The sequence below is a fragment of the Trichomonas vaginalis genome, chromosome II, assembly GCF_026262505.1.
Source record: "Trichomonas vaginalis G3 chromosome II, whole genome shotgun sequence".
Taxonomy (NCBI): Eukaryota; Parabasalia; order Trichomonadida; family Trichomonadidae; genus Trichomonas; species Trichomonas vaginalis.
The window spans coordinates 7,193,190-7,210,960 of NC_067204.1; the positions used below are offsets into that span (position 1 = coordinate 7,193,190).

The 17,771-nt window shown below is 35.8% G+C and overlaps 7 protein-coding genes and 2 pseudogenes across 9 annotated transcripts, besides 2 other annotated features; 2 read left to right on the forward strand and 7 right to left on the reverse strand.

Annotated features, from left to right (window-relative positions):
• Window positions 1-186: a mobile genetic element.
• A 212-nt stretch (window positions 187-398) lies between these two features.
• Window positions 399-857, forward strand: TVAGG3_0500230 (annotated as a pseudogene). The gene has a single exon. A coding segment is annotated over exon 1 (459 nt).
• Window positions 858-887: 30 nt separating this feature from the next.
• On the forward strand, window positions 888-1,795 carry TVAGG3_0500240 (annotated as a pseudogene). Its single transcript has one exon. A coding segment is annotated over exon 1 (908 nt).
• Window positions 1,796-2,997: 1,202 nt separating this feature from the next.
• Window positions 2,998-4,593: a mobile genetic element.
• Window positions 4,594-5,391: 798 nt separating this feature from the next.
• TVAGG3_0500260 (glycine-rich protein family) lies at window positions 5,392-6,102 on the reverse strand (the record flags this gene model as incomplete). The annotated part of the gene is made up of 1 exon (XM_051236557.1): window positions 5,392-6,102. One exon carries the CDS (start codon window positions 6,100-6,102, stop codon window positions 5,392-5,394), a length of 711 nt encoding a protein of 236 aa, XP_051094381.1.
• A 664-nt stretch (window positions 6,103-6,766) lies between these two features.
• TVAGG3_0500270 (glycine-rich protein family) lies at window positions 6,767-7,609 on the reverse strand (the record flags this gene model as incomplete). The annotated part of the gene is made up of 1 exon (XM_051236558.1): window positions 6,767-7,609. One exon carries the CDS (start codon window positions 7,607-7,609, stop codon window positions 6,767-6,769), a length of 843 nt encoding a protein of 280 aa, XP_051094382.1.
• A 726-nt stretch (window positions 7,610-8,335) lies between these two features.
• Window positions 8,336-8,668, reverse strand: TVAGG3_0500280 (glycine-rich protein family; the record flags this gene model as incomplete). Its single annotated transcript, XM_051236559.1, has 1 exon — window positions 8,336-8,668. One exon carries the CDS (start codon window positions 8,666-8,668, stop codon window positions 8,336-8,338), a length of 333 nt encoding a protein of 110 aa, XP_051094383.1.
• A 775-nt stretch (window positions 8,669-9,443) lies between these two features.
• On the reverse strand, window positions 9,444-9,887 carry TVAGG3_0500290 (glycine-rich protein family; the record flags this gene model as incomplete). Its single annotated transcript, XM_051236560.1, has 1 exon — window positions 9,444-9,887. One exon carries the CDS (start codon window positions 9,885-9,887, stop codon window positions 9,444-9,446), a length of 444 nt encoding a protein of 147 aa, XP_051094384.1.
• A 1,436-nt stretch (window positions 9,888-11,323) lies between these two features.
• Window positions 11,324-12,166, reverse strand: TVAGG3_0500300 (glycine-rich protein family; the record flags this gene model as incomplete). The annotated part of the gene is made up of 1 exon (XM_051236561.1): window positions 11,324-12,166. The coding sequence occupies one exon, from the start codon at window positions 12,164-12,166 to the stop codon at window positions 11,324-11,326; it is 843 nt and encodes a 280-aa protein (XP_051094385.1).
• A 1,436-nt stretch (window positions 12,167-13,602) lies between these two features.
• TVAGG3_0500310 (glycine-rich protein family) lies at window positions 13,603-14,445 on the reverse strand (the record flags this gene model as incomplete). The annotated part of the gene is made up of 1 exon (XM_051236562.1): window positions 13,603-14,445. One exon carries the CDS (start codon window positions 14,443-14,445, stop codon window positions 13,603-13,605), a length of 843 nt encoding a protein of 280 aa, XP_051094386.1.
• Window positions 14,446-15,881: 1,436 nt separating this feature from the next.
• Window positions 15,882-16,724, reverse strand: TVAGG3_0500320 (glycine-rich protein family; the record flags this gene model as incomplete). Its single annotated transcript, XM_051236563.1, has 1 exon — window positions 15,882-16,724. One exon carries the CDS (start codon window positions 16,722-16,724, stop codon window positions 15,882-15,884), a length of 843 nt encoding a protein of 280 aa, XP_051094387.1.
• Window positions 16,725-17,771: the final 1,047 nt, after the last annotated feature.

Genomic DNA, 17,771 nt, shown 5'->3' on the forward strand with positions numbered 1-17,771 from the left:
AATTTTTTCTGAAATTAACTTTAAAAGTACTAAGTAAGATCATTTATTTTTGCATAATATAATGCCAATATGGTTTCTTTTGATTTTATTTCATTTATAAGCAAATCAGATTTACCCAAAAACTCCACTCATAAGCGTTCATTTGCTAAATTAAAAAGTGACAATGGGCTAGTCTGTCCCTTTCTCTATATAAATATATACATATATAAATATATACATATATAAATATATACATATATAAATATATACATATATAATATATACATATATAAATATATACATATATAAATATACATATATATATAAATAACAAAATATAATCAAAAAATAGTGTTTGGAAATTTAAGGTTAAGTGTCACTTTTTCTACTGTCACTTTTTCGTAAATTCTACCACACTCTGACATATAGTCAAACTAAGCTTGCATGGGAGGAAGAATACCCAGATCTCGGAACTTTAACATCCAATCTCATTGCTACTGCACTTAAAAGAGCTGCATTAGGTCTATACTGGGAAAAAGGGAATCATGGCGGTGCAGATCCATACCTATGCGAGCGTGATCAGCTCACTTTAAAAGAAATTATCGAAGATTCTGCTTACAAAGGTGAAGCTCTAGAAGCAGCTGACATTATTGACGAGGCGTTCAAGTTGAAAGAGCTCAGAAGAGATTATGGTTACAGATTCCTTCTTGAGATTAATTGTCCTACTCTTGCAGAAGAAGTTATCAATACTCTTGGTGGTGATGATGTATCGAGACCTTATGTTAACCATATTTTACAGCAATTGCATTGCAAGCTTAAGGCATGCCAAGAGATTGAAGAATCAAGATACATGGCGTGTGAACCAAGAATTATCGAAGAATTCTACGATAAACATCGTGAAACAATCGAAAGTACTCCAGAGGAGTTGATTTTTAGTATCGATGAAACATTCATAAACAAATTTAAGAAGAAGAAAGTTGCATTACCTGAGGAGATAGAGCATATGATCGCCAAAGGAATTCCAAACTTTCCGCACATTACAGCTTTATGCGGATGCTCAATGACAGGCAAATCTGTTCCACCTCTCTTTGTTCTCCCATGTATTGCAGAACTACCTAGAGAACTGAAAGTATTCCAGCGCAAAAGACATTGTTGGTTTACTTCTACGCCAAAAGGCTGGGTGAACAGAAGTGTATTCTTATTGTATTGCATTTTCTTCATCGAGTGGCTTAACTTTGAACGCCAGAGAATGCCAGAAGATATACGTGACAAGCCTGCTCTCATTGTGTGTGATGGACACTCCAGCCGCAGAATCCTCTGGCATTGTTCCTTTTGGCAAGTGCCAACATCAAATTAATTGTTCTTCCCGCACATACAACACACATTTTACAAGTATTTGATGTTGGCATTGCCAAAAGATTAAAGTCCAAATTCACGGATTATCTGAGAGATTACATTAAGGCACCGAAGCAAGAGTTCAACAGCAATGCTGCAATGATGCGCTACGCCATTATCTACTCATTTATTAGCGCATGGCAAGAATCAGTATCATTAAGAACGGTTCAAAATGCTGCTGCCGCCTGCGGTCTTTGCCCTTGTTCTGTAGAAGCTCTCAAACATAATAAGTATGTTCGTGAATTGACTCCTGCAGAAAACGAATTGCAAGAGAAAAGAAATTACCGTAATCGAAATCGTTTTAACATCAATGGTGAAGAATTGACGACGATGGAAATGATTTGCGCAATTTCTGACAATATTAAGAAGAATCCTGCAAATCACAGATTTTGCAGGAAGCCAGAACAAGACACCAAGGAACGTTTCTACTTTTGGATTACAAACTATCTTGATCCCAGCACTGAGTTGTTGACAAAACTCCCTAATATGCCAGGTTATAGTCCAAATGATTAGGAAAATTTTCCAATTTTCCAACAAAAATTTTCCAATTCTCCACCAAAAATTTTTTAATAAAATATTATTTTACGGCATTGCCCGTCACTTTTTTCGGTACAAGGCTAATATCACGGTATAACCCCCCTGAAAAGACTTTCTTTATTCTCTTTCTTTTCATATTTATCACTGTTTTATGAAATTCTCTTTCTTTTCATATTTATCATTGTTCTATTACATTCTCTTTCTTTTCATATTTATCATTGTTTTATTACATTCTCTTTCTTTTCATATTTATCATTATTTGATAAAATTCTCTTTCTTTCTATATTTATCATTGTTTTATTACATTCTCCTTCTTTTCATATTTATCATTGTTTTATGATAATCTCTTTCTTTTCATATTTTTCATTGTTTTATGATATTCTCTTTCCTTTGATATTTAACATTGATTTATTGGATTTTGTTTCTTTTGATATTTAACATTGATTTATTGGATTCTGTTTCTTTTCATATTTTTCATTGATTTATTGGATTCTCTCTCTTTTCATATTTGTCATTGTTTTATGACATTTTCTTTCTTTTCATATTTATCATTGATTTATTGGATTCTATTTCTTTTCATATTTATCATTATTTTATAAAATTCACTCTCTTCTCATGTTTATTATTATTTTATGATATTCTTTCGATATTAATGAATGCACACTTAGTATTGTAATCAAAATGAATTCAAAAGAAATTGTCCAATTCCTAGTTGAGCATGATGCTACAATTGTTTAATAATTCTTTTTCCATTAGCATAATTTTATATTGAAAAAACATTTAGTAATGTTGTTATTATTTAAGAATAAACATCTCATAATATATTGCATTAATATACACGAATTTAAAGATGATTACATATTTCAGTGAATCAATAATCGTTTTTCAATATATTCTGAAAATTTTCTTTCACACCTAGACGATAGTCCCATTAATATTGAATTGTTTTTCTGAGCCTAGTAAGACATTTAAAATATAACATGTGTGAAAAAATGAATACCAAGAGAATATTTAATGGAATATATAAATGCCACTTTTTGCTCAAATTCATTCCTTTTTCAGTATCTGGCAGAATAACACACAGTATATAGATCCAAGGTGATGTGATTTTTGCATCCCTGGGATGGACGATACACCCAAAGTGTCACCTTTTTGGGATAACATGAATTTTAAATATCATGAGAGTTCTGCAAACCATATGCACAATATCTATTCAGCCTGACTTCTTGTATATATGAGTTAGACTTCTTAAATATTGTGCTTGGGGCGATATAAGCATTTCCGAGATTACCATCGTGCTCTATAGTATGCTACTTCTCCCTGGTTCTAGCTCAGTTCCAAGGATATTGGCGTTCAAGGATTTGGCAAGGTCCTTCCGAAGTCTCTCATTCGATGAGAGATTTCGGAAGAATCTTGCCTTAAAGTACTCCAACTCTTGTTCTTTTGTTCCTAAATAGTGAGAAAAGTTATTTGACTACTTAAGGTAGAGATTATCCGAGGTCCCTCATTTGATGAGAGGCCTCGGATAATCTCTGCCTTAAAATTGTACACTTGTAGTCCATGAGAGTGTAAGTATACATTGATAGGACAGCTTTCTTCTGAAGTCTTAGATTTGATGAGAACCTCAGAAGAAAACTGTCCTATTTTATAGTAAAAGGAGTTTCAGGAGCTCCAAAGCTCCCTTTCGTAAGGATTAGGAGCTTTGGAGCTCCTGGTTCGTAGATGTGTTTCGCATCTTTCATCAGCAAAGGACATTTACCATCTGGGACTCTGTTGATGGAGACTCAGGAGCTCCAAAGCTCCTTTAGTAAGGATTAGAAGCTTTGAAGCTCCTGGTTCGTAGACGTGTTTCGCATCTTTCATCAGAAGAGGCCCAAATGGTAAATAGCCTCTGCTGATGAGCTTCAGGAGCTCCAAGGCTCCCTCTCGTAACGATTAGGAGCTTTGTAGCTCCTGAAGGTAAGGTAGGATTGCTCTGATCTCTAATCAGTAGATGCCATGCCTCATTATGAACTCTACTGACAAGAGATCAAGAGCTCCAAGGACTCCTTTTTAGTTAGTGACGTTCTCACCATTTAGTAGGATTGCTGATCCTACTAATGAAGTGATCACTTAGTATACGTTTTGAATAAATTGAATTTTTTTTAGAATTTAGTATTTTTTATAGACATCACATGTATATTATAAATACATAAATATATTCTTTAATTCAAAAAATTCAATTCGGTTTTGGGATGGGTATCCCAGCCCCAAGTATTCAATTTTATTCAATTTTTTAAGAATTTTGGGTTGGGATGCCCAGACCAAAACAAGCTTTATATTTTGATGTGTAGATACGTATGTGTGCATCATTGTTGTGTTATATATTATGTTTTTAATGAAAAAAAATCTGATTCAAAAAAAATTATCACTAATTAGTTGATAATATAAAGAAAAAATAGATAAATTGTATGTTTTGAGAGTATTTATCCACATTCACTCATATGAATTTCATTAAATAGTGTCTTTTTACTCCCAAATTTATTTTGAATTATTGAAATCAAAGAAAAAAAAATCAGAAAAATTTCTCGAAATTTTTATTTTCAAAAAAAATTTGGATTTTATATTGAAAACTGACACTGGGAGGACGATAGGGCTGGGATTGGAGATACCCCGCTCACTTGGGAAAAATACGGATCTATACACAGTATAAGTACCTCAGATGAGGAAAAAAGTCTTCAATCAGTATCTGATTGAAAAAGAAAGTCTCCAAAGATCATCTCAAGTAGTCTTTTAAGACTTTATTCTTCATTTGGGATATAACACCTGTACAAGTATCTCAGATGAGGAAAAAAGTCAACAATTCAGATCTTAAATATAGAAGTTTTTTTTTTTCAAAAAATATAATGAATTTATGCTAGTATATGTCCTTTTGTAGTACATACAAATCATAAATATCATACATTTCTATATGAATCACTTTAAATTAAATTCGGGTTTTACATAGGGTGCAAAAATGTGCAAAAACGATTATTTAAAATTGAATTTGCACATTTTTTGTGTATTTGAAAAATTTTGGATTTGACCATTATTAAAAGTCAAATCCACTAATAAAGAGTAGCAACATTTGCATATGCAAAAAATATAAAAGAAAAATCCATTCATTATTGAATACTTTACACGGATTGATTTTTAAATGCAAAAATAATGCACAGGTTGAATTATTTGCACTTGTAGGAAAAACCTTAACATACCCATCAATTTTTTTGTGCAAATTTTAATGAATTTCTGCAATGAAATCGTTTATCTTAAGAAATTCCTGAAACCGATTTTAATAAACAATTAGATTTCTTGGCATAATCATATATGGGATGAGTGTTAATTCAATTTTAATGCATAACCAATAAATCATGTTTTAAGCGAGAATTGAATTTGAACTAAGACTCACTTTTTACACATAAATCAGGCATTATAAAATTTTAAAATAATTGACTATAATGTTTATGATTCTACAATAATAACTATAGAATAGCTAAAAATTCGCATGGAAAATTGTTGAGAACAACTCCCCAAATATGTTTCGAATTGAGTAATTCGTATGTAGCCATTTCCTTCATGGCCAGTTTCGGTGCCGCCATGTGGACTTGGCATAGATGTTTTGCCATCAATCATCAATCCATCGGTGAATTTATAACCGCTGTAATGAATTGATGGATCGATTGAATTAGAAAATTTTATGTCACTTTTTGTCGAGGAACTCAAAATAGCGATACAATCTTTATAACCGCTAATGAAGGAGCTTCCCCCTCCACCACCGGCATAATGCGGTATATCAGAGTTTCCACCGCCAAAATATCCACCGCCGCCACCGCCATTCCCATCATTATCACCTAAGGATTCTCTTCTATTTGGATCTCCAGCTCCAAATCCAAAAGTGCCAGCATGACCTTTTCCAGGTCCTCCTGATGTCTGGTTGGCACCAATTCCGTGCTCATATGTGCTGTTAAATCCAAACAATCCGCCTCCAGCACCACCAAGATCGTAATAATATGTGCCATCTATGAGGACACCATCAGAAGATCCTGCACCGGCAGCAACGATTATTCGGCTTTTCAAGCCGTTGAAGTCTCCATAATCGCCTGGTTCGAGGCGAATATCAGACGATCCGTCACCAGAAATCTGGCCAGGACCTCCACCTCCATAGGATGGCAATATTGCGTTATGATAAAATTGAGATCCGACATGAAGATATAACTTTATAGATTTATCAAATTTGATATAGCCTTTGACGTATGCGCCGTTGGCTCCAGATATTTCGCCTGATGCACCCCATAATTCAAACAAATATTTTCCAGGTTGGAGGAGAATTTCATAAGGTTCTGAATGTGTTGCATTAATTCCTCGATAATCATATAGAGCAGTTAAGTTTTTCGTTTGAACTTATATACTATTAGAATTACTTATTTGTTAAAAATACATATAAAAAGTGTCAAATAAAATTAACCTTATTGAAAAAATTAGTAGTATTCGGTCTCATCATCTCAATAATTATGAACTATATTATTGAAAATGTATCAATAACAGAATTTCTTCGATGAAATCGTTTATCTTTAGATATTCCTGAAACCGATAATAATAAACGATTATATATTTCATCGCGCAAACATATATGGTATGAGTATTAATTCAATTTTAATATGTAAGTAATAAATCAATTTTTATGTGAAATTATCATTATAGAGTCAATCTTGTAAAATAAAAATTAAAATTTCAATTCTATTACTGATAACATCAGGCATCTAATATCCAAAAATAAAAAAGTTATCAGTAATAGAGCATCAAAATATTCAATCATCAAAATAATTGACATTGCAGTTTATGATTCAATGATAAGAAATATAAAGTAGTTAAAGAACTTTATCGCATATGATTGAGAACAACTCACATAATTTGTTTCAAATTGTGTGATTCGTATGTAGCCATTCCCTGAATGGCCAACCTCAGTGCCACCATGTGGACTTGGCATAGATGTTTTACCATCAATCATTACTGCGTCTGTGAACTTATAACCGCTGTAGTGAATTGATGGATCAAATGAATTAGAAAATTTAATGTCACTTTTCGTTGAAGAATTCAGAATGGCAATACAATCTTTATAACCGCTAATGAAGGAGCTTCCCCCTCCACCGCCACAATGTTGAGGTATTTCGGAGTTTCCACCTCCGAAATACCCACCACCACCGCCAGCATTCCCATCATTATCTCCTGAGGATTCTATTCTATTTGGATTTCCAGCTCCAAATCCAAAAGTGCCGGCAAGACCTTTTCCGGGTCCTCCTGATATCTGAGTGGCGCCAAGACCATGCTCATATGTGCTGTTAAATCCAAGTAGCCCGCCTCCAGCACCACCAGCATCCTCATAAAATGCATTTCCAATGAGTGTACCATCCTGAGACCCTGCACCAGCAGCAACGATTATTCGACTTTTCAAACCGTTGAAATCTCCAAAATCGCCTGGTTCAAGGCGTATATCAGATGATCCGCCGCCAGAAAATTGGCCTGGACCTCCGCCACCATAAGACGGAAGAGTTGCACCAGAATAATATTTAGATCCGACATGAAGATATAATTTTATAGATTTATCAAATTTAATATACCCTTTGACGTATGCACCGTTCGATCCAGTTCCTATGCCTGAAGCACCCCATAATTCAAACAAATATTTTCCGGATTGGAGAAGAATTTCATAAGGCTCCGAATGCGTTGCATTAATTCCTCGATAATCATACAGAGCAGTTAAATTTTTCGTTTTAACTTAGAATCAATTTAGAAAACCTTTTTTATCAAAAGCTAAGACGAAAAGTGCTCAATAAAATTAACCTTATTGTATCATCTCAACAGAATTATTGAAAGGACATCAATAACAAAGTTCTGATATAATATCCATGAATCATGTTATCATCAGTAAAACTACAGACAGTATTTCATTTTTCGAATTTATCGAAAGTGTTGAAGATATAAATAACTAAAGATATTCATAGAATACTTTTGAGAACAACTCACAAAATTTGTTTCAAATTGAGTAATTCGTATGTAGCCATTTCCTTCATGGCCAGTTTCGGTGCCGCCATGTGGACTTGGCATAGATGTTTTGCCATCAATCATCAATCCATCGGTGAATTTATAACCGCTGTAATGAATTGATGGATCGATTGAATTAGAAAATTTTATGTCACTTTTTGTCGAGGAACTCAAAATAGCGATACAACCTTTATAACCGCTAATGAAGGAGCTCCCCCTCAACCGCCGTAGTAATTGGGTAATTCGGAGTTTCCATCTCCAAAATATCCGCCACCGCCATTTCCGTCATTTTCACGATAGTTTCCTAATCTATTTGGATTTCCAGCTCCAAAACCAAAAGTGCCAGCAAGACCTTTCCAGGTCCTCACGATGTCTGATTAGCGCCAAGACAATGCTCAGATGAGCTGTTGAATCCAAACAGCCCATCACCAACACCTGCACCAGCAGCAACGATTATTCGACTTTTCAAACCGTTGAAATCTCCAAAATCGCCTGGTTCAAGACGGATGACGGATGATCCGCCACCAGAAAATTGGCCTGGACCTCCGCCGCCATAAGATGGAAGTTTTGCACCAGTATAATATTGAGATCCGACATGAAGATATAAATTTATAGGTTTCTCAAATTTAATATATCCTCTCACGTAAGCTCCGTTAGCTGCAGTTCCACCACCAGATACGTCCCATAATTCAAACAAATATTTTCCTGGCCGAAAGAAAATTTCATAAGGCTCTGAATGTGTTGCATTAATACCTCGATAATCATATAGAAAAGTTAAATTTTTCGTTTGAACCTATCTATATTTAAAACTACTTTCTTGTCAGAATCAATTATGAAAAGTGACAAATGAAATTAACTTAATTGCTCTCTGGAAATATTGAGAGTACTTGCCAATATAAGATAACGTAAACTATATAAATCTGAACAAGAATATTGAAAGGGCATCAATAATAGTTCTAAATCATTTATTCTGTTTATCAATCAATATATTTTATGCATCTAATTCAAAGCTTAAATAATCATCTATAAGTTCACATACAAATATTCAAATGTCAAATTTATTGAAAGTGTTGTTTATGATTCAATGATAAGAAGTATAAAATAACTAAAGATATTCATAGAATACTTTTGAGAACAACTCACATAATTTGTTTCAAATTGGGTAATTCGTATGTAGCCATTCCCTGAATGGCCAACCTCAGTGCCACCATGTGGACTTGGCATAGATGTTTTACCATCAATCATTACTGCGTCTGTGAACTTATAACCGCTGTAGTGAATTGATGGATCAAATGAATTAGAAAATTTAATGTCACTTTTCGTTGAAGAATTCAGAATGGCAATACAATCTTTATAACCGCTAATGAAGGAGCTTCCCCCTCCACCGCCACAATGTTGAGGTATTTCGGAGTTTCCACCTCCGAAATACCCACCACCACCGCCAGCATTCCCATCATTATCTCCTGAGGATTCTATTCTATTTGGATTTCCAGCTCCAAATCCAAAAGTGCCGGCAAGACCTTTTCCGGTCCTCCTGATATCTGAGTGGCGCCAAGACCATGCTCATATGTGCTGTTAAATCCAAGTAGCCCGCCTCCAGCACCACCAGCATCCTCATAAAATGCATTTCCAATGAGTGTACCATCCTGAGACCCTGCACCAGCAGCAACGATTATTCGACTTTTCAAACCGTTGAAATCTCCAAAATCGCCTGGTTCAAGGCGTATATCAGATGATCCGCCGCCAGAAAATTGGCCTGGACCTCCGCCACCATAAGACGGAAGAGTTGCACCAGAATAATATTTAGATCCGACATGAAGATATAATTTTATAGATTTATCAAATTTAATATACCCTTTGACGTATGCACCGTTCGATCCAGTTCCTATGCCTGAAGCACCCCATAATTCAAACAAATATTTTCCGGATTGGAGAAGAATTTCATAAGGCTCCGAATGCGTTGCATTAATTCCTCGATAATCATACAGAGCAGTTAAATTTTTCGTTTTAACTTAGAATCAATTTAGAAAACCTTTTTTATCAAAAGCTAAGACGAAAAGTGCTCAATAAAATTAACCTTATTGTATCATCTCAACAGAATTATTGAAAGGACATCAATAACAAAGTTCTGATATAATATCCATGAATCATGTTATCATCAGTAAAACTACAGACAGTATTTCATTTTTCGAATTTATCGAAAGTGTTGAAGATATAAATAACTAAAGATATTCATAGAATACTTTTGAGAACAACTCACAAAATTTGTTTCAAATTGAGTAATTCGTATGTAGCCATTTCCTTCATGGCCAGTTTCGGTGCCGCCATGTGGACTTGGCATAGATGTTTTGCCATCAATCATCAATCCATCGGTGAATTTATAACCGCTGTAATGAATTGATGGATCGATTGAATTAGAAAATTTTATGTCACTTTTTGTCGAGGAACTCAAAATAGCGATACAACCTTTATAACCGCTAATGAAGGAGCTCCCCCTCAACCGCCGTAGTAATTGGGTAATTCGGAGTTTCCATCTCCAAAATATCCGCCACCGCCATTTCCGTCATTTTCACGATAGTTTCCTAATCTATTTGGATTTCCAGCTCCAAAACCAAAAGTGCCAGCAAGACCTTTCCAGGTCCTCACGATGTCTGATTAGCGCCAAGACAATGCTCAGATGAGCTGTTGAATCCAAACAGCCCATCACCAACACCTGCACCAGCAGCAACGATTATTCGACTTTTCAAACCGTTGAAATCTCCAAAATCGCCTGGTTCAAGACGGATGACGGATGATCCGCCACCAGAAAATTGGCCTGGACCTCCGCCGCCATAAGATGGAAGTTTTGCACCAGTATAATATTGAGATCCGACATGAAGATATAAATTTATAGGTTTCTCAAATTTAATATATCCTCTCACGTAAGCTCCGTTAGCTGCAGTTCCACCACCAGATACGTCCCATAATTCAAACAAATATTTTCCTGGCCGAAAGAAAATTTCATAAGGCTCTGAATGTGTTGCATTAATACCTCGATAATCATATAGAAAAGTTAAATTTTTCGTTTGAACCTATCTATATTTAAAACTACTTTCTTGTCAGAATCAATTATGAAAAGTGACAAATGAAATTAACTTAATTGCTCTCTGGAAATATTGAGAGTACTTGCCAATATAAGATAACGTAAACTATATAAATCTGAACAAGAATATTGAAAGGGCATCAATAATAGTTCTAAATCATTTATTCTGTTTATCAATCAATATATTTTATGCATCTAATTCAAAGCTTAAATAATCATCTATAAGTTCACATACAAATATTCAAATGTCAAATTTATTGAAAGTGTTGTTTATGATTCAATGATAAGAAGTATAAAATAACTAAAGATATTCATAGAATACTTTTGAGAACAACTCACATAATTTGTTTCAAATTGGGTAATTCGTATGTAGCCATTCCCTGAATGGCCAACCTCAGTGCCACCATGTGGACTTGGCATAGATGTTTTACCATCAATCATTACTGCGTCTGTGAACTTATAACCGCTGTAGTGAATTGATGGATCAAATGAATTAGAAAATTTAATGTCACTTTTCGTTGAAGAATTCAGAATGGCAATACAATCTTTATAACCGCTAATGAAGGAGCTTCCCCCTCCACCGCCACAATGTTGAGGTATTTCGGAGTTTCCACCTCCGAAATACCCACCACCACCGCCAGCATTCCCATCATTATCTCCTGAGGATTCTATTCTATTTGGATTTCCAGCTCCAAATCCAAAAGTGCCGGCAAGACCTTTTCCGGGTCCTCCTGATATCTGAGTGGCGCCAAGACCATGCTCATATGTGCTGTTAAATCCAAGTAGCCCGCCTCCAGCACCACCAGCATCCTCATAAAATGCATTTCCAATGAGTGTACCATCCTGAGACCCTGCACCAGCAGCAACGATTATTCGACTTTTCAAACCGTTGAAATCTCCAAAATCGCCTGGTTCAAGGCGTATATCAGATGATCCGCCGCCAGAAAATTGGCCTGGACCTCCGCCACCATAAGACGGAAGAGTTGCACCAGAATAATATTTAGATCCGACATGAAGATATAATTTTATAGATTTATCAAATTTAATATACCCTTTGACGTATGCACCGTTCGATCCAGTTCCTATGCCTGAAGCACCCCATAATTCAAACAAATATTTTCCGGATTGGAGAAGAATTTCATAAGGCTCCGAATGCGTTGCATTAATTCCTCGATAATCATACAGAGCAGTTAAATTTTTCGTTTTAACTTAGAATCAATTTAGAAAACCTTTTTTATCAAAAGCTAAGACGAAAAGTGCTCAATAAAATTAACCTTATTGTATCATCTCAACAGAATTATTGAAAGGACATCAATAACAAAGTTCTGATATAATATCCATGAATCATGTTATCATCAGTAAAACTACAGACAGTATTTCATTTTTCGAATTTATCGAAAGTGTTGAAGATATAAATAACTAAAGATATTCATAGAATACTTTTGAGAACAACTCACAAAATTTGTTTCAAATTGAGTAATTCGTATGTAGCCATTTCCTTCATGGCCAGTTTCGGTGCCGCCATGTGGACTTGGCATAGATGTTTTGCCATCAATCATCAATCCATCGGTGAATTTATAACCGCTGTAATGAATTGATGGATCGATTGAATTAGAAAATTTTATGTCACTTTTTGTCGAGGAACTCAAAATAGCGATACAACCTTTATAACCGCTAATGAAGGAGCTCCCCCTCAACCGCCGTAGTAATTGGGTAATTCGGAGTTTCCATCTCCAAAATATCCGCCACCGCCATTTCCGTCATTTTCACGATAGTTTCCTAATCTATTTGGATTTCCAGCTCCAAAACCAAAAGTGCCAGCAAGACCTTTCCAGGTCCTCACGATGTCTGATTAGCGCCAAGACAATGCTCAGATGAGCTGTTGAATCCAAACAGCCCATCACCAACACCTGCACCAGCAGCAACGATTATTCGACTTTTCAAACCGTTGAAATCTCCAAAATCGCCTGGTTCAAGACGGATGACGGATGATCCGCCACCAGAAAATTGGCCTGGACCTCCGCCGCCATAAGATGGAAGTTTTGCACCAGTATAATATTGAGATCCGACATGAAGATATAAATTTATAGGTTTCTCAAATTTAATATATCCTCTCACGTAAGCTCCGTTAGCTGCAGTTCCACCACCAGATACGTCCCATAATTCAAACAAATATTTTCCTGGCCGAAAGAAAATTTCATAAGGCTCTGAATGTGTTGCATTAATACCTCGATAATCATATAGAAAAGTTAAATTTTTCGTTTGAACCTATCTATATTTAAAACTACTTTCTTGTCAGAATCAATTATGAAAAGTGACAAATGAAATTAACTTAATTGCTCTCTGGAAATATTGAGAGTACTTGCCAATATAAGATAACGTAAACTATATAAATCTGAACAAGAATATTGAAAGGGCATCAATAATAGTTCTAAATCATTTATTCTGTTTATCAATCAATATATTTTATGCATCTAATTCAAAGCTTAAATAATCATCTATAAGTTCACATACAAATATTCAAATGTCAAATTTATTGAAAGTGTTGTTTATGATTCAATGATAAGAAGTATAAAATAACTAAAGATATTCATAGAATACTTTTGAGAACAACTCACATAATTTGTTTCAAATTGGGTAATTCGTATGTAGCCATTCCCTGAATGGCCAACCTCAGTGCCACCATGTGGACTTGGCATAGATGTTTTACCATCAATCATTACTGCGTCTGTGAACTTATAACCGCTGTAGTGAATTGATGGATCAAATGAATTAGAAAATTTAATGTCACTTTTCGTTGAAGAATTCAGAATGGCAATACAATCTTTATAACCGCTAATGAAGGAGCTTCCCCCTCCACCGCCACAATGTTGAGGTATTTCGGAGTTTCCACCTCCGAAATACCCACCACCACCGCCAGCATTCCCATCATTATCTCCTGAGGATTCTATTCTATTTGGATTTCCAGCTCCAAATCCAAAAGTGCCGGCAAGACCTTTTCCGGGTCCTCCTGATATCTGAGTGGCGCCAAGACCATGCTCATATGTGCTGTTAAATCCAAGTAGCCCGCCTCCAGCACCACCAGCATCCTCATAAAATGCATTTCCAATGAGTGTACCATCCTGAGACCCTGCACCAGCAGCAACGATTATTCGACTTTTCAAACCGTTGAAATCTCCAAAATCGCCTGGTTCAAGGCGTATATCAGATGATCCGCCGCCAGAAAATTGGCCTGGACCTCCGCCACCATAAGACGGAAGAGTTGCACCAGAATAATATTTAGATCCGACATGAAGATATAATTTTATAGATTTATCAAATTTAATATACCCTTTGACGTATGCACCGTTCGATCCAGTTCCTATGCCTGAAGCACCCCATAATTCAAACAAATATTTTCCGGATTGGAGAAGAATTTCATAAGGCTCCGAATGCGTTGCATTAATTCCTCGATAATCATACAGAGCAGTTAAATTTTTCGTTTTAACTTAGAATCAATTTAGAAAACCTTTTTTATCAAAAGCTAAGACGAAAAGTGCTCAATAAAATTAACCTTATTGTATCATCTCAACAGAATTATTGAAAGGACATCAATAACAAAGTTCTGATATAATATCCATGAATCATGTTATCATCAGTAAAACTACAGACAGTATTTCATTTTTCGAATTTATCGAAAGTGTTGAAGATATAAATAACTAAAGATATTCATAGAATACTTTTGAGAACAACTCACAAAATTTGTTTCAAATTGAGTAATTCGTATGTAGCCATTTCCTTCATGGCCAGTTTCGGTGCCGCCATGTGGACTTGGCATAGATGTTTTGCCATCAATCATCAATCCATCGGTGAATTTATAACCGCTGTAATGAATTGATGGATCGATTGAATTAGAAAATTTTATGTCACTTTTTGTCGAGGAACTCAAAATAGCGATACAACCTTTATAACCGCTAATGAAGGAGCTCCCCCTCAACCGCCGTAGTAATTGGGTAATTCGGAGTTTCCATCTCCAAAATATCCGCCACCGCCATTTCCGTCATTTTCACGATAGTTTCCTAATCTATTTGGATTTCCAGCTCCAAAACCAAAAGTGCCAGCAAGACCTTTCCAGGTCCTCACGATGTCTGATTAGCGCCAAGACAATGCTCAGATGAGCTGTTGAATCCAAACAGCCCATCACCAACACCTGCACCAGCAGCAACGATTATTCGACTTTTCAAACCGTTGAAATCTCCAAAATCGCCTGGTTCAAGACGGATGACGGATGATCCGCCACCAGAAAATTGGCCTGGACCTCCGCCGCCATAAGATGGAAGTTTTGCACCAGTATAATATTGAGATCCGACATGAAGATATAAATTTATAGGTTTCTCAAATTTAATATATCCTCTCACGTAAGCTCCGTTAGCTGCAGTTCCACCACCAGATACGTCCCATAATTCAAACAAATATTTTCCTGGCCGAAAGAAAATTTCATAAGGCTCTGAATGTGTTGCATTAATACCTCGATAATCATATAGAAAAGTTAAATTTTTCGTTTGAACCTATCTATATTTAAAACTACTTTCTTGTCAGAATCAATTATGAAAAGTGACAAATGAAATTAACTTAATTGCTCTCTGGAAATATTGAGAGTACTTGCCAATATAAGATAACGTAAACTATATAAATCTGAACAAGAATATTGAAAGGGCATCAATAATAGTTCTAAATCATTTATTCTGTTTATCAATCAATATATTTTATGCATCTAATTCAAAGCTTAAATAATCATCTATAAGTTCACATACAAATATTCAAATGTCAAATTTATTGAAAGTGTTGTTTATGATTCAATGATAAGAAGTATAAAATAACTAAAGATATTCATAGAATACTTTTGAGAACAACTCACATAATTTGTTTCAAATTGGGTAATTCGTATGTAGCCATTCCCTGAATGGCCAACCTCAGTGCCACCATGTGGACTTGGCATAGATGTTTTACCATCAATCATTACTGCGTCTGTGAACTTATAACCGCTGTAGTGAATTGATGGATCAAATGAATTAGAAAATTTAATGTCACTTTTCGTTGAAGAATTCAGAATGGCAATACAATCTTTATAACCGCTAATGAAGGAGCTTCCCCCTCCACCGCCACAATGTTGAGGTATTTCGGAGTTTCCACCTCCGAAATACCCACCACCACCGCCAGCATTCCCATCATTATCTCCTGAGGATTCTATTCTATTTGGATTTCCAGCTCCAAATCCAAAAGTGCCGGCAAGACCTTTTCCGGGTCCTCCTGATATCTGAGTGGCGCCAAGACCATGCTCATATGTGCTGTTAAATCCAAGTAGCCCGCCTCCAGCACCACCAGCATCCTCATAAAATGCATTTCCAATGAGTGTACCATCCTGAGACCCTGCACCAGCAGCAACGATTATTCGACTTTTCAAACCGTTGAAATCTCCAAAATCGCCTGGTTCAAGGCGTATATCAGATGATCCGCCGCCAGAAAATTGGCCTGGACCTCCGCCACCATAAGACGGAAGAGTTGCACCAGAATAATATTTAGATCCGACATGAAGATATAATTTTATAGATTTATCAAATTTAATATACCCTTTGACGTATGCACCGTTCGATCCAGTTCCTATGCCTGAAGCACCCCATAATTCAAACAAATATTTTCCGGATTGGAGAAGAATTTCATAAGGCTCCGAATGCGTTGCATTAATTCCTCGATAATCATACAGAGCAGTTAAATTTTTCGTTTTAACTTAGAATCAATTTAGAAAACCTTTTTTATCAAAAGCTAAGACGAAAAGTGCTCAATAAAATTAACCTTATTGTATCATCTCAACAGAATTATTGAAAGGACATCAATAACAAAGTTCTGATATAATATCCATGAATCATGTTATCATCAGTAAAACTACAGACAGTATTTCATTTTTCGAATTTATCGAAAGTGTTGAAGATATAAATAACTAAAGATATTCATAGAATACTTTTGAGAACAACTCACAAAATTTGTTTCAAATTGAGTAATTCGTATGTAGCCATTTCCTTCATGGCCAGTTTCGGTGCCGCCATGTGGACTTGGCATAGATGTTTTGCCATCAATCATCAATCCATCGGTGAATTTATAACCGCTGTAATGAATTGATGGATCGATTGAATTAGAAAATTTTATGTCACTTTTTGTCGAGGAACTCAAAATAGCGATACAACCTTTATAACCGCTAATGAAGGAGCTCCCCCTCAACCGCCGTAGTAATTGGGTAATTCGGAGTTTCCATCTCCAAAATATCCGCCACCGCCATTTCCGTCATTTTCACGATAGTTTCCTAATCTATTTGGATTTCCAGCTCCAAAACCAAAAGTGCCAGCAAGACCTTTCCAGGTCCTCACGATGTCTGATTAGCGCCAAGACAATGCTCAGATGAGCTGTTGAATCCAAACAGCCCATCACCAACACCTGCACCAGCAGCAACGATTATTCGACTTTTCAAACCGTTGAAATCTCCAAAATCGCCTGGTTCAAGACGGATGACGGATGATCCGCCACCAGAAAATTGGCCTGGACCTCCGCCGCCATAAGATGGAAGTTTTGCACCAGTATAATATTGAGATCCGACATGAAGATATAAATTTATAGGTTTCTCAAATTTAATATATCCTCTCACGTAAGCTCCGTTAGCTGCAGTTCCACCACCAGATACGTCCCA